The 15,031-nt window shown below is 37.5% G+C and overlaps 2 protein-coding genes across 4 annotated transcripts in view; both read left to right on the forward strand.

The window, feature by feature from the left end:
• ZNF76 (zinc finger protein 76) overlaps positions 1 to 6,458 on the forward strand; it is a 16,229-nt gene extending 9,771 nt beyond the window's left edge. For all 3 annotated transcript variants that reach the window (XM_029287304.1, XM_029287305.1, XM_029287306.1), the window contains exons 8-11: positions 358 to 537; positions 1,639 to 1,869; positions 2,120 to 2,250; positions 5,606 to 6,458. In XM_029287304.1, the coding sequence (XP_029143137.1) occupies positions 358 to 537; positions 1,639 to 1,869; positions 2,120 to 2,250; positions 5,606 to 5,617 (554 nt within the window). In that variant the 3' untranslated portion in view covers positions 5,618 to 6,458. The remainder of the gene's footprint in view (positions 1 to 357; positions 538 to 1,638; positions 1,870 to 2,119; positions 2,251 to 5,605) is intronic.
• A 4,110-nt stretch (positions 6,459 to 10,568) lies between these two features.
• DEF6 (DEF6 guanine nucleotide exchange factor) overlaps positions 10,569 to 15,031 on the forward strand; it is a 58,400-nt gene continuing 53,937 nt past the window's right edge. The window contains exon 1 of the mRNA XM_015831979.1: positions 10,569 to 10,701. Coding sequence (XP_015687465.1) covers positions 10,606 to 10,701 — 96 coding nt within the window. The 5' untranslated portion in view covers positions 10,569 to 10,605. The remainder of the gene's footprint in view (positions 10,702 to 15,031) is intronic.

Here is a 15,031-nt window from a genome sequence, read left to right on the forward strand (position 1 = left end):
ATTTGGGTGCTTGGCAACTGCATGCATTTACAATGGTTACAGCGTCCTGGATGATGTGGTCGCCATTTGTGAGGATTACATCACCCAGCCATTTGTGACCTCAGCTGGATTCTGACAAGGAAAGTCAATGGGGGAAGCTGGATTCACTTAACAGCCATAGCAAAAAAGGTTCATAAAATTGAATGTGACTCACTTGTTTAGGAGCAGAAATTCTGTTCCCAATTGTGGTTTTAAGCCAAGGAATATCTATAGTATGATATGCTGGAAAGGAAAAATGAAATAATCTACCGGTATCTTGAATTTTCTCTGGCTTTTAATGATTAACTAAGGATTCTTCTATCTGGTCTCACGATCAAGGTGAGCGGCCCTTCCGGTGCCCTTTCGAAGGCTGTGGCCGTTCTTTCACCACCTCCAATATACGCAAGGTCCATATACGAACACACACAGGAGAGCGACCGTATATGTGCCCAGAACCCAACTGTGGAAGGGGTTTCACGAGTGCCACCAACTACAAAAATCACATGAGAATCCATACAGGTAAACTTTAGACAAAGTCTCTTAACTGTCTTGATTTTTGTCTGCCTTACTTTGAATTGTATTACATATTGTTTTGTTATATTATGAGCCACTCAGAGTTATTTGCAGATGGGTAGGGCCAGCATAAATTGCTCCAAGGGCTCATTTATAGATTCAGCACATAAAGAATGATGCTGATCTTGTTCATCCTGTGAGATGCCCCCCCCAAAAAACAATAGATTTTTAAGTTAATACGGTAAGGCTATTAGAGATGGGTCTGTCTCTTTTTTCCTGTTTAAAGTAACTATAGCTATGTTGAAGTTCACAGGGTGAAAGGCTGGAAATCCAAACTTTCTCTCCTAAAGGGCTGCTGGCCCTGATTCTTACTTTGAAATAACAACTTGATAATTTCTACTGCCAGTACCTTTCTTATTGAACTCTTTACTCTAATCTCGGTGGGCAAGACGAGGCTCTTTCACTTTTCTACCAATTAAAAGGTCAAAATGCAAAAGTTTAAATAATTTCAAGAGTGCCATAAGAAGATCTCAAGGAAATTCAAAGGGAAAAAGATCCTGGACAGAGCCTGAAGCATCAATAAAGGTTGAAAGCAAACCCCCAATTCTATACGTATACAGTGTAGAAGATAAAGAAAACAAGACTTAGCATAGCACTGAAAAGATAAGTCTGAAAGTGAGCTTAAATTCCTAGTTATGTGCTACATATTTCAGCAGGATTCCTGAAGCAAAGGTCCTTTGGTTCCTTTCCAGGAGTTTTCTACCTTTTTGGTGATTTCAGATATTTTTCAGAGGCTGCAAGGAATTATGGCTAGCCCCATCCTTTTCCCATTGATTTTTTCTTTTGTTCTCTAAAAGGCAAAATGTTTTCTATATCTAGCCGAAAAAGGGGCTAGATTAATCTGACTTGTAGAGTTTTAATTATAAATCTGCAGCCTGGCATGTAGATTACATTCACAATAATCTTAAAATGCAATCTTGTGCAAGTTTACTTGGAAAGGAATCCCATTATGTAAAATTGGTATTATTCCAGCAGTAACTTCAACCTTTAGGCCATGAATCCATGAATAAAAAGTTGATTTCGCTGTGAATCCTAATTCTGTTCCAGGGGAGAAGCCATATGCATGCATGGTACCAGGCTGTGGAAAATGCTTCACAGAATATTCTAGTCTCTACAAACACCACGTAGTTCACACACATTGCAAACCATACACTTGCAACACCTGTGGCAAAAACTATCGGCAAACTTCTACTTTGGCAATGCATAAACGTACTGTGCACGGGGAGCTGGAGGCCATGGATGACAGTGAGCAAGGTCTCTATGAACATCAGATGGAAGGTGAGTAAACATGTAAGGTAGCCTTGTAATTCTTTTTTTAAAATAATATTTTATTAGGTTTTATCAAAGTAGGGGAGGGATAAGGTCAGTATGGGTTTTGGGGTTCAGGTTAAGGTTCAGGTAGCCTTGTAATTCTTGTCACTCTCCAATTTGCTGGCATACAGCTTTGTTTTCACTTTGTGTCCAATTTTCTCTGCCTACAAAGCCATTTGAATGCTCTCTGCAAATTCTTCTTTCTTTGTTCTCTCAGATACCCCAGTGAATAACAGCCAGCCTCCATTGAAAGGTCAATGTATTGTTTCTATGAAGATGGAAGATGAAGTGCAGGAAGATTCCATGCCATCAGCAGCAGCTCTTGTTTCTCAGGATGGTGTAGAACAAGTATGAAGGACAATGGAAGGATGTTCTTGGGCTAGGGGTATTCAAGGCAGATCAGTGGAAACAATTGCAATAGGGGATTATTCTCCCAGAATTTTCTAATTCTAAGTATTTTACCACCTTATCTGCCTACAACTCTCGCATAACTTTTTCTTAATCATAGCTTTACTAGCAAGCATGTTAAGGATTTTGTGGCATCTTAAAGGAAAACTGAGAGGAAATGATTGGATTGCAATTTTAGTATGAATTAGAGGCTTGTTAAAATATTTTGACTTACCATGAACTAAAGCTATAGTCTGGTACAAATGCTATGACTGTGGTTATCACTGTTGGAACTGGGATACATCTTATATAGAGATCTTGAAAATATTTCGCTTGGACATAGTATCAGAAAGTAATCTTTTAAATGTAGCTGCTATACCCATGTGATATTTTTCAGGTCAGAATAGTAACTTCTGGGACACCAGTATCTGAAGATTCATTCAAAGCCTGTCTATGATCACCACTTGACAGTACTAGCAATAACTAATGGTATTCATGATGCTGTTCAGGTAGACACATGCTATTTGGAGTTCCTATCTCAATCATGGATAGTATATCAAAAAACCCTAAATGTAAAATACTTAAGCATTAAGCAATATAACCATAAATTGTTTTAACACCTATAACCTTTTAATAATGTATAGAGAATAATATAATACCTTCATAATTAAGCCACAAGTTGACTTAGTATTAGCTGCCATCTAAAATATGGATATAGCATGAATTATCCTAGAAATTTCTATTAAGTAACAACATTTTTATATTTCCAAGCTCAGTTACAGTAATAAGTTGAGGACTATATTTGATATTGCTCTTAATATGAGGCAGATCAAGTCCTGACAAATGTAAACAATGACCAAGCAGGAGGACACATTCCATCAACTGTGTCTCCCTAGTATTTCAATGATAAAACTTTGTGCACAAGAGTTCCCCTCAGATCTTCCTTTCAGCACATATAAGAATTAAATGTATAATTTGGCTTGATAAAAGCAAACAGATAGTTCATTTAACTTAAACTATTTGAATAGAAAGCCATCTAGAAGGCATAATTATAATTAATTATTTGATCATTAGTACAATGATTTTGCTTCAGCTATTAATTCCTACAGAGAAATATCCTGTTATCCTTCACTTGATGAGAAGTGAATCAATTTGATAACCCCTTTGAAGCAAACAATATAGCAACAGATCTAGGTGGCAAATTTTGGGGGCTAGCAGCATACTCCAAAAGCTGTTAAAACTATTGCTTGTGAGTTCAAATATTTATAGTTTTTAGTTGCAGTTCTAAAAACATAATATTTAAGCCATAATATTATTGCAAATGAGGCTTTAGTTTTAAGGAGGCATTATCTAGTTTCAAAAAGGACTGCAGTATTAGGAAGATAGGTTGGGATATTTAGAGGACATCTCAGGAATTTCATCTGTAAATTGGTTAGATTGTTGGAGTTTACCTGAATTCAGATTTTTAGTGAAACACAAGTGGAATATGAGCTAATGGTGCAAAGCATCTGCTGAAAAGGCAAATGGCATTTTTGGGGATAGATTATCAGGAGCACAGATTTCAAATCCTAGGAAACTATTATATCCCCCTGCTCTACATTTGGAATTAGGCATCTAGTTCTGGGCACAAGACAAGGGAATTGGAATCCAAGTTCAGTGAGGAAAGTTTAAAGCACGGGTGTCAAACTTGTCGCATCATGTGATGTGTCGCGACGTATCATGACTTTTTTTTCATTGCCAGAGCTGGGGTGGGCGCAGCCTCCGTATGATGCAACTGGCCTACAGGCCGGCAGTTTGACACCCCTGGTTTAAAGGAATTGAGAATCTTTAACATGCAGAAGACAAGACTTATGGGACAAGTGATAGCAGTCTCCAGATATTTATACTTTGTGGCATAGGATGTCAGGACAACTACCAATAGATTAAAGCTTCAGAGAAGTAGATTCGGGTTAATATTATTAAGACTTTCCTGAAGATAAGACAGTAAACCATAAAGTAAGTTGCTAAAGGCATAAAGTTGGGTTGTAAGACCTTGGAGATCCCTACAAAATCAGGATTATGTTAAATCTCCATATAGCAAAGTTCACTGGATTTACCCATATTCTAAACATGTTTGCCAATTGGGTCCGCACATTATGTTAAGCCATGATATATTCAATAAATTAGTTGGCTGGGTATACATAACACATAGCCTTCCTGATTGAGAGTGATGAAATTGAGTTTCAATACACTGCAAGACATTAGAATGGGAAATGATTTGCATGTAGGCATGCAAAATATTATTAAAACTGAATGATATACATCTTATGTTCCTCAAATATATCTTTTTATAGTATTTTCCCACTCTGCATTTTTTATATTTCCACATAATTCAGTATGTTCTTTTCTTTGCTTCCTCCTTGCCTTACTTCTACTTCTTCATGTGTTCCAATAATAACCACTAATAAACAGCAGCTCTTGTGAGTTTAAACAGTTTATATAAAGCAAAGGCAGAAACTGTTAATTTGGCATTCAACGTTTTTGCTTTAAAATAAATTTAGCACATTTGTTCTTTTTTATCATATTCCTTTCTACCAAAACCAAGTTGCTTTCTTTCACATCCCTACTTTATCTTAGAGCCAGTTCACACCACAGACTAACACTAGGTCGGAGTGGAAGCCTACAGCTAAATTTATCTTTTTGAAGAAAATGCCAGCTCATTTGGAAAAGGCAAATGGTTCTTATTGCATTGCAGGACTGATGAAAAAAGGAGTCACTCACCACTTTCATCCTTCATTTAAAATAGTTATTCTTTTAAAACAAAATAAACTGCAGCTACTATATTAGGTAATCATGGCTATGTGAAGGGGTTATTTGCTTCTGGTGTGCTTGCTTCTTATGCATTATATACATTCTTTGAGCAGATATATTTTACGAGAAGCCGTTTGAGCAATACTTTGTATTTATCTCCTTACCACATACAATTCTATTAAATGGAATATATTTGAATATATGGATCTGAAAATCATTTTTGCTTCACCTGTGCATCATCTGGTCTCTTCCACTTAGCAAATGTAGGTTTGACTACTAAAGAATGCAAAGAGATTATTGAAAGCATTATTGGCCCATCTTTCACACTTTTCTGAGAGTAGTACAAGAGTGTTGTACAAATTACTTTGAAAATTGTGAGAGTTTTCAAAGCAAAAGTTACGGAATCAATCAGAAATCATTTTTCTTCCTTAACTCATTCCTGCTTGTATTCTTTATCACTCCTCCAACTGCAGGTTCAAACCAATTTGAATGTTCGAAAATCATGTCTTATCATTTTCTTTTCTAGTTGGAAATGTAACAGAGCCTGGAAAGTACAATCAACCTGACAACTACAGCAGTTCACCAAGAAGCTGCAACTCTGAAAACCGCTACATTGAAAAATGGATGTTGAGACTTTATCTTGAACACTTCACAGGAGTGAAGAGCTATGTAGAAATAAAAGTAATTGGATAGACAACAGATTCTACAGGAGCCTGCAGTTCAGGAGTGAGATGACCGGTAACTAAGTCCCCATTGGACTTGGAGAGAATTTTTAAGACTTGTTAACTGCTAATCAGTAGATGTTGATAACTGACAAGAACAGATGATGAAGCAACATTTTTGCCTGACACTTTTTAAACAAATGGATCCGTGATAAGCTTTAAGAAATCAACTTGTCTGAGATAGCGTTTGTCTTATCATTTGGATCTTTTTCATTTCTGGTACATATTAATGGAATGACCATTTTTGCATTAGAAAACATTTAAAGTTGGACTTTTATTGGATTTCAGCAACAAGAACTTTTATCATGTCAGAATTTTATAATTTAAAAATGTTTTTTAGCAGAGAATGTCCAGAAAGGGATCACAGCTACTCCATATCCTAGAGCAGTGTTTCTCAACTCAGCAACTTTAAGATGTGTGAACTTCAACTCAGAATTCTAGGAGTTGAAGTCTACACATTTTAAAGTTGCCAAGGCTGAGAAACACTGTCCTAGAGAAGTATCAGTATGAAAGCAATGAAGTGCCCTCTAGATAGGATTACCAGTGGGAGTTCCAAGATGTATAGCAATGGGAAAAGGCGATAGCATTATGGAAGCTTTCCTTCCCCCCTGCCCTAATCTACCAGGGTTACCTCTAAATCTTAGCAAGAGTCTAAACCAGGGGTAGGCAACCTTGGCTCTTTTATGACTCATGGACTTCAATTCCCAGAATTCCTGAGTCAGCTGACTCAGGAATTCTGGGAGTTGAAGTCCATGAGTCATAAAAGAGCCAAGGTTGCCTACCCCTGGTCTAAACAGACAGATAAAAATCTACACTGAACTTGGGGGTATATTAAATTGGTTCTGTGTAATGTTTTATTTTCTTTCACTCTGAAGAGATAATACATGGTTTTGATATGTATTTAATAAAAAAATTGAACTTATTTTCTATTTTCAATAATAGTTTCAGCTTTACCATTCTATTCCTCTTTTAGTTCATATATTTAGTTCATTTGGTAAATTAAGTATAGATTCTCCTACCCCTAAGAATCCTAACAACAAGATCAGGAGGGAAATAATATAAAAAACATGTTTCCTTGTTGCTAATTAGTAGCCAAGAAGCAGTAATTTTTATCAAGAATTGTGGTGGTAGAGAAAGAGATTTTTCAGTATACATCCAATCCTAATGAAAATGGTCATTTCCCAATGGTAATAAGTGTTGCTTGATTATCCATAAAAAGTAGTGAGGTTTTTTGGGCCATACAGTATCGGACTACAGATTGCTCCATATGATGGTATTTTGCCATCAAAATGCATGTTATATAATCAGAAAGAAGAAAACAGTTGCATCCAGTAAGCTTGATGGATACATAAGATTGTTTTAAAAGCATCATCTACATTTGCAACTGATGATTTTTTGCATTATTGTCTGCTGTAACTCATGAAATAATATTGTATTCTTGTTGTTCAGTTACAAGCTTTGACATGTACAATGCTATTTGACTTTTCGATAGGACCTCATCTACTTAGGCTTGTAACCTTGGAAGTATTCCATTACACAGTTGTGAAATTTTACTCAGCTGTTGCCCCTTTCTTTTGTGTTTATACTTGATCCCAGCACTTAATTCCAAAACAATAATGTTACAGTATGTGGTTAAGCTGCAACACCGAAATAGAAATTGGCTTAAGAAAAATGAGTGTTCCTCTTTGTGCTCTGATTCTGACAAATCAGAACTTTAATTCCCTTTGAGAATGAGGTCAAAGAATAAAGAAAATTAATGAAGCTGCTGCCAAATCTCAAATGTTACTTTTCTCTTTTTCATTCTTTACTTAGCTTCTGCAGTAGTCATAACTATCTTCACAATTTTCAGAGAAAAAAAATGATAGATCCAAAATGCACACATTTTTTCATCGTCTCCTGTACTTCTCACAATACCTTTCTTCTTTTCCTTTAAAGGAAGAAAAGTGAATAGGTACTGCTGCTAGGATTTTCAACACCAATCTGACTTCCCAGATAAGCATCCTGTAAATCTGGAGACTGGCATTTGGCTGCTGCAGGGTTATCCTAGATCAGCGGTTCTCAACCTATGGGTCGCGACCCCATTTGGGGTCGATCGACCATTTCACGGGGGTCGCCAAGCAAGGCTGTCCGCCATTTTTTTNCTTGCCAGCTACGCCTCGGCCGGCGCAGGGGGCGGAACCACGCATGCGCGGCGCTTCCGGGCAGGGAAAGTCCTCGACTTACGACCGGTTGGGTAGTCCTCGACTTACGACCGGTTTAGTCCTCGACTTACGACCGGTTTAGTCCTCGACTTACGACCGGTTTAGTCCTCGACTTACGACCGGTTGGGGGTCGCGGCATTAAAAAGGTTGAGAACCACTGTCCTAGATGAAATGATGCAAAGCAACAAGTGAGGCAGAGATAAATTTGCCAGCAGCGGGTAGTTGATAAATGCTCAGCAACAGACAAATCAGCTGTTGTTTTTTTTCTAATGTGAAAATATAAAGATGATCTTTATATATTTAACTGACGGTAGATACCTATTAAAAACAAAGGCAGGGAACTGTTTAAAATGGTTAGAACACTCAATTGTGGATTATTTGATAGATGAAAACCTTGGAGGCAAAATAATAATTCTCAAAGAGAATTAACTTTTCTACACATATTTCTAGACCTGAAAATGCAGAATACAGTGCTAACCAATCTTGTCTGAACAGAAAGTGTCAGGGAATTCAATGGAGCTTACCTATCTTTCCAAAAGTCATGGAACATACTATACCTTGAGCTGAATTTTTGAAAAAAGAAAATTTACCCTATTCAATTGAAGTCAATGATTTCATGTATTTACAAAATCTAATTCTGATGTGATTAGAACAGACTGGACTTGTTTTTCTTGCTATTCTGATTGCAGTGATTAAAATATTAGAAGTGTTATTCTATAATTAATAACACTATTAAATATGAAAATATCTTTACAAGCATGAGTGATATATTTAGTAAAATGCGACTTAAGGAAAAAAATGGCCATTGTTAAACATTCAGAAGATATTTGCCATTTTTTGGAAAAATGGATTTACTTTAATAACAGACATTATCCAGAGGTTTTTTCCCAGCTTGACAAATCGTGTTTTGCTACAGTTACTGATTTAAATAAAAAATATTGTATGGGGGAACCCTTTTAAAAGGATTTGTAAGCTCTGCTATTTAAATAGTTAAGCGTACTAAGAGCATCTTGATTTTTAATCTAAATAAATCCTAGCAGTGTGTTTAATAGGATTTATTCCCAATTATTAAGTAGGTAATGCAAAATTTTACAGCAAGACCAATAATAAGCTTTTAGAGTAATCATACAGGTAGTCCTCAACTTATGACCACAACTGAACCCAAAATTTCTGTTGCTAAGCAAGACAGGTAAGTGAATTTTGCCCTCGTTTTATGACCTCTCTTGTCACAGTTAAATGAATCACTGCAGTTGTTAAGTTGGCAACATGGTTGTTAAGTGAATCTGGCTACTCCATTAACTTTGCTTGTCAGAAGATCACAAAAGGTGATCACATGACCCTGGGACAGTGCAGCCATCATAAATATATACCAGTTGCCAAATGTCTAAATTTTGATCATATGACCATGGGGGTGCTGCAATGTTGAAAGTCTGAAAAATGGTCATAAATCACATTTTCCATTACTGTTGTAACTGAATTAAACAAATGGTTGTAAGTCAAGGAGTACCTGTATAGGATTGCATTTGCCATTTCCAAACGAGCTGGTACCATAGACCAATGAAAAGCAGCATCTTAGTGTGATCTTAATGATAACACTTTCAGCGAACAAGATTAAAACATTGTTTTTAAATTGTATTTTCATTGCCTACATAGTTAGGACTCTGTGCATTTTTCACAGAAAGACAACTGCAATCTACTGCTAAACTTCTAACATAACACGACTGAATAACAGGAAACAGATTTCTCCCCAAAGTGTTGACTACAGCTACTTCAGTCCTATCTCCAAAAACTTATTTCTGTCCCTTTCTATCCTCTCCTCCCCTGCTGTTACTCAAACACTGACCCGCTCCGGAGCATGTTTAGTCCCCACCCCTCCCACTTTTTTCCTCTGTAGTTTTTTTTTTACTGTCCCTCGTCCCGTTTTCAGTACCTTTTGGGGGCTGCCTGTTTCTCAGTTTTATTTGGATGGTGCCGTTTTGATTGTATGAGCAACGGCAGGCAGGCAAAAAAATAACTTCTTCGGATGCGCGCTAAATTCCGCCCTATTTATTTCCAAGCTTCGATTACCTGAACAGGTTATATTAAAATTAGCTTTAAATCCGGAGTAAGCACTCCCGCGACTCTTGACATAGAAGACTGAGGGATGCTTAGTGTTTCTCAACCTTGACAATTTTAAGGCATGTGGACTTCAACTCCCAGAATTCCACAGCCAGCAATGCTGGCTGTGGAATTCTGGGAGTTGAAGTCCACATGCCTTAAAATTGGCAAGGTTGAGAAACACTGATTAACTTGCCCGCTTGACCCATATCGGATACTTCCTTGGGATTTAGCGAGATGAGAAGGTGTTTTTTCCCCCCCCCCCTTCCTCTTTGTATTTATTACCTCTCTCCAAACGACCGCAAACCAAACCAAAGCGTACCCGGAGAAGGAAACCAGCGAGGTGGCCTGAACGACCAAGGGGAGGCGCTACAGCTCCAGAGCTCGCCCCGTTGGCGGCCGTGAGCTGTTTGAACGGCGCGCCGAGAGCTTCGCGACCGCTGGAGGGAGGTTCCTCCCCGCTGAGCGAGCAGATTCTGTGCCCGGTGCCCTACCCGGGAGGCATCATGGAGCTGCGGACGGAGCTCTTAAAATCTATTTGGTACGCCTTCACGGCTTTGGACGCCGAGAAAAGCGGCAAAGTCTCCAAATCTCAGCTGAAAGTGAGTAAAGAGACCAAAAAAGCCAGCAACCCAAAAAGAGCCTCCGAGGCGCGGGCGGGAAGGGCGGCAGTCTTGCCAAGGCGAGGAAGGGCGGCGTGCTTGTCAGAAGAACTGGCGGCCAGCTTTGGGTCTACTAGCTTTGCTCCGGAAAGCGCAATTTGTGGGGTTAGAGGCGATCGGAGGGCAAAAATCAGATTTATATATATATATTAAAAAAACCTCTTCAGGAAAAGAAAGGGAAATGAAGGGTTTTATTTATTTATTTGGCTTTCCTTGCAACACCGCGGAATCCTGTCGTCTTGTAACGATCCATTGTTTTTCTTCAGTCGGGGCGAGAGATGTCAGTTGAAGATCTTCCATCCTGCTTTCCTGACTTTGCTCCCCTAAAGCCTCGGTCAGGTGTTGTTGGAAAAAAAAAAATCTGGTTCTAAAGCGCAAACGTTGTTATGGTTTTGTGGAAACGGGCTTTGCTCAATCCCAGAGGTTCTTCCTATGCAGAGCAATCACTCTGCAAAAATTGGCAGCTCTTTTTTTCTTTTACAGGAAAGAAAGTTTCTTCCTCCCGCGGTGAGCGTGAAAAATGTTACATGGAAGTAATAACACTCTATTTTGTTTAGAGGGGAGGGGGGGAAGAATCTTTCCCTCCCGTATTATAACTTTTCAATAGTAGACAAAGTGATGCTTCCATGTAAAATGGGGGGGGAGGGGTGGCGAATGCCTTGTCAGGTGTGGGAGAAGAAGATGAGGTGTAAATGCAATGCAGGAAAAGTAGGGCAAATAGAGCTCTACTTTGATGCAAATAGGGTGACACCTTGTGAAACCCAGCGCTAAGGAGATGCATCTGAATGCTATAAATTGGCTGTCTTTCCTTATTATTTTCTCTTACATAATGCAGCAGCTGAACCAATGGAAAATTGTTTGGTCATTCTGGACCATTTTCCACAGTGCCAAAAGAATGCAAGCAGTGTGTGCAGCTGCCCCAGTGATTAGCACTCCAGCAAACTCCCACACTGCTGATCTTCAGAGTTACAAGAATTGTTCTTGCAAGCTTTTTGCACCCAAGGGACATGACATGTCAAATGTGGTTTTTCACATGCAAATATGCTGTTTTAAAATGTCTACAGAAATTTTGTCTTGCATTAGAGCTTGAGATTGGGTTGTGCTTCTCTCCAAAGGTTTTTATTGCATCTTTCTCTACTTCTTGGGCAGATCCAAGAGCAGAATCTTGAATGTGTTTTTAATATAAGTTTGTGTGTGTTGATATTGGGTTTTCAAATAGCTGTTAAGAAAAAAATCCCTATTCAGGGCCAGCTTCAGTTTGTGTTTATTAGTCTTGCATAGTTAAAGCAAGGCATGAAAGGGGTGAGGCAAAACCACGAATTCTGAGCCATGGTTCCCATTACGTCATTGTTACTTTATGGAATAGTGCTGACAGGAATGATTTTATATGCTTGTGTTAGCTTGTGTTAAGAAGTTAGCAATTCATTAATCTGAATGCTGTAAATTAGGTATAGCCGTTTTAGATATTGTAGTTGGAAGACTTACTTGATATTTTTGAGTCTGAAGTACAAACATACTTTTTGTTCCCCTCACTACATTATGTGACCTGATTTATTTTAGATTACATCTGTCTTTCTTACATTGTGGATCTCATAGTATGCTTTCCCAAATTATCTGTCCTCTATATGCTGAGGCCTAAATCATCAGTTGAAAAAGTGACCTGGGTCCTATGTCTTCAGAAATATGGCTCAAACATTTTCATTGTGGTTTATTTTATATAAAATGTAATAACATTGCTAGAGTTATTAACAACAGATCAGACAATCTTTATTTTATTTATAGGCAATGGGATTTCTTCTTTCAGGAAGTGTGTAATATATAGACGTATTTAAATTTTTATAACAGTCAATGAGATGAGCAGGAATATTTTTAATCTACTGCTGTTTTTTTATTCACTATTGTAAATATATTTTCTAAAAAATATTATTTCATAGAATTAGAAACCAGGAGACTGTGTGTTCTAGTGCTGCCTTAGGCATGAAAGTCAGATGGATGACTTTGGGCCTGTCACTCTCTTTCTCAGCTCACAGGCAACAAGCTGTTTGGTCAACTATTCCTGTCACAACCAAAGGATCAACACTTGGTTGATCTGGAAAATACAAGCGGACTTGTAGGAAAACGCTAGGAATAAAAAAAAAATAGGTTAAATGCAAAATCCAAGTTGTAATTAACTTTTTCAGGTGATTATCTGTAGGAAGTATGCATTTAAGTATAGAGCTCTGTAGACAAGTTGCGGTTAATATCGTCACAGTCCTCAATGCTTTTTTTTAAAAATCAAAAGAATATAAACAGATGCTCAGTTCTGTCATCAAAAAATGTTTCTTTAAAAAACAAGAAATCACAGTATGCAATGCGCGTTACATACCTCAGGGCATCTTTCTGTTTCTTGTTTAGTGCTACTTTTACTGTTACTCAGAAGGTGCTAAAATGGGATTATTCACTATGGATAAGGCGATCAATGGCTACTAGTCATGATGTGTGCCCTTCCTGAATTTGGGGACAGTTTGCTTTTGAATACCAGCTGTTGAGGAACACAAATGGAGGTGGTGTTGCACCTGTGTTTTATTGCTAAATAAAAAACTAATCCTAACTGCATGAGATTATGTATCTAGGATCTTTGTGGTATGTTCCTTCTCAACATTTTTAAAAATTATAGTGAGTGTCTCTGAGATGCTTCCTGTGGGGACGCACATGGTATTTTTAATGTCATCAGTAAGATTTTTCTTCCTTTTAGTTATAGAGGGCTCTTGCCAGGGCTTGCTTTTAGATTTGCATGTCTGCAGAAGTTCGGGTTTTGAAGCCCATCCCCATAGACTGCTAATGAGTTTGGGAAACCAGGGATGAAAAGGATCAAGGAATAAATATGGAGTATTGTGATAGTCATAATGGAATCACTTCTGCCCCACCTCTATCTGAGTGCTTTTTGCAATATTGAAAAAAAATGGTTTGTATTTTTGCAGAATTCTTTTAATAATTAGAAATGGAGATAGTATTCCACAGGTGGGCATACCACAGAGTTGTGCGTAATATTGCCAGGTTTATTTTTTATTTCTTTCCTCAAAATAACTGAACATGGAATTTTCGCTAGTAGTAGTAGATAGCATATTGGGCTAAGTAGCAGCAATTAACTTCATCAGGTTGTCTGTTGATGAAAAGACATTTTGTGACTGATCATCATGCCCACTGTAAAAAAACTTATTGTGACCTGGCAAGTTCTCTATTTGACAACTGTTTTGTGGCAGCATCCAGATATACTATCATAGTTTCAAATGTGTCCACTATCACCAGAAATTTATCTGTTTATGATACAGTAAATACGAAATTAATTATATATTCTGCCAGTATGTCATCTGCTTGCAATGACCCATATTTTTTAAAGTCACCATCCTCCCTGATGTGTGGAGATGTTTTGCTATTGCTGTAACTATCCAGAATTATTACCTGTTCCCACAATTTATGTAACTTGAGAACATTATTTCCTGATTTGTTAGCACGTCTGCCATAATGTCAGATATTTGCCCACTCAGGATGGAAGAATGAGAGCTTTTCTTTGTGTGGAATTAGTGAATGTGGCTTGAAACATTTTCATGCAGACTCCAACTCAACATTCATTAATTTTTACAGACATTAGACTTGTACCTCTCCTACACTGCATATTTCCAGAACTTTATTCTTCGTAATAGTTTGACCAAGAGATTAAAAGCTTTTAAGGCTGAAGTTATAGGAAAATATTTAACATAAAAGTTACAACTACATTCACAACTATAAATTTCAATAGAAAGATGGGATTTGTAAGTGCAGAATGATTTTGTTGTCTGTATGTTTTGCATGTTGTAACAAGACAGGATGTACTTGATCTTCTCTTTCTCTCTTTTCTAAATCATTTTACAGTCTGTATGTTTGAAGTTTCTAATTTAATCTATTAGTGCCAGGTAAAATATTTTACCTTGTAGCAAAATTATGATGGGAAAACGAAATATGTCTCTAAATTAATTCGTGCTCTTTTCACATGCTTTAATTGACTAAATTAGAGTTAACACTTAATCTAAAAATATAGTTCATTGTGTCTGCTGTAATTATGCTAATCTTTAAAAAGCATTTAAAGAGAGTACAGGGTCCAGTGTGCATGAAATGATAACTCAGCTCTTTAGAATTGTAGCTTAATTTGAATAAGTCAGCTGATACATGTTGCCTAATTGTTTCCTGTTGCAAATAGGCCCAGCTAAATAAAACATACATACATCTAAACTTTGGCTTAAGATTTTCACAT

Source organism: Protobothrops mucrosquamatus, unplaced genomic scaffold, assembly GCF_001527695.2.
Source record: "Protobothrops mucrosquamatus isolate PMUCROS unplaced genomic scaffold, P.Mucros_1.0 scaffold_293, whole genome shotgun sequence".
Taxonomy (NCBI): domain Eukaryota; kingdom Metazoa; phylum Chordata; class Lepidosauria; order Squamata; family Viperidae; genus Protobothrops; species Protobothrops mucrosquamatus.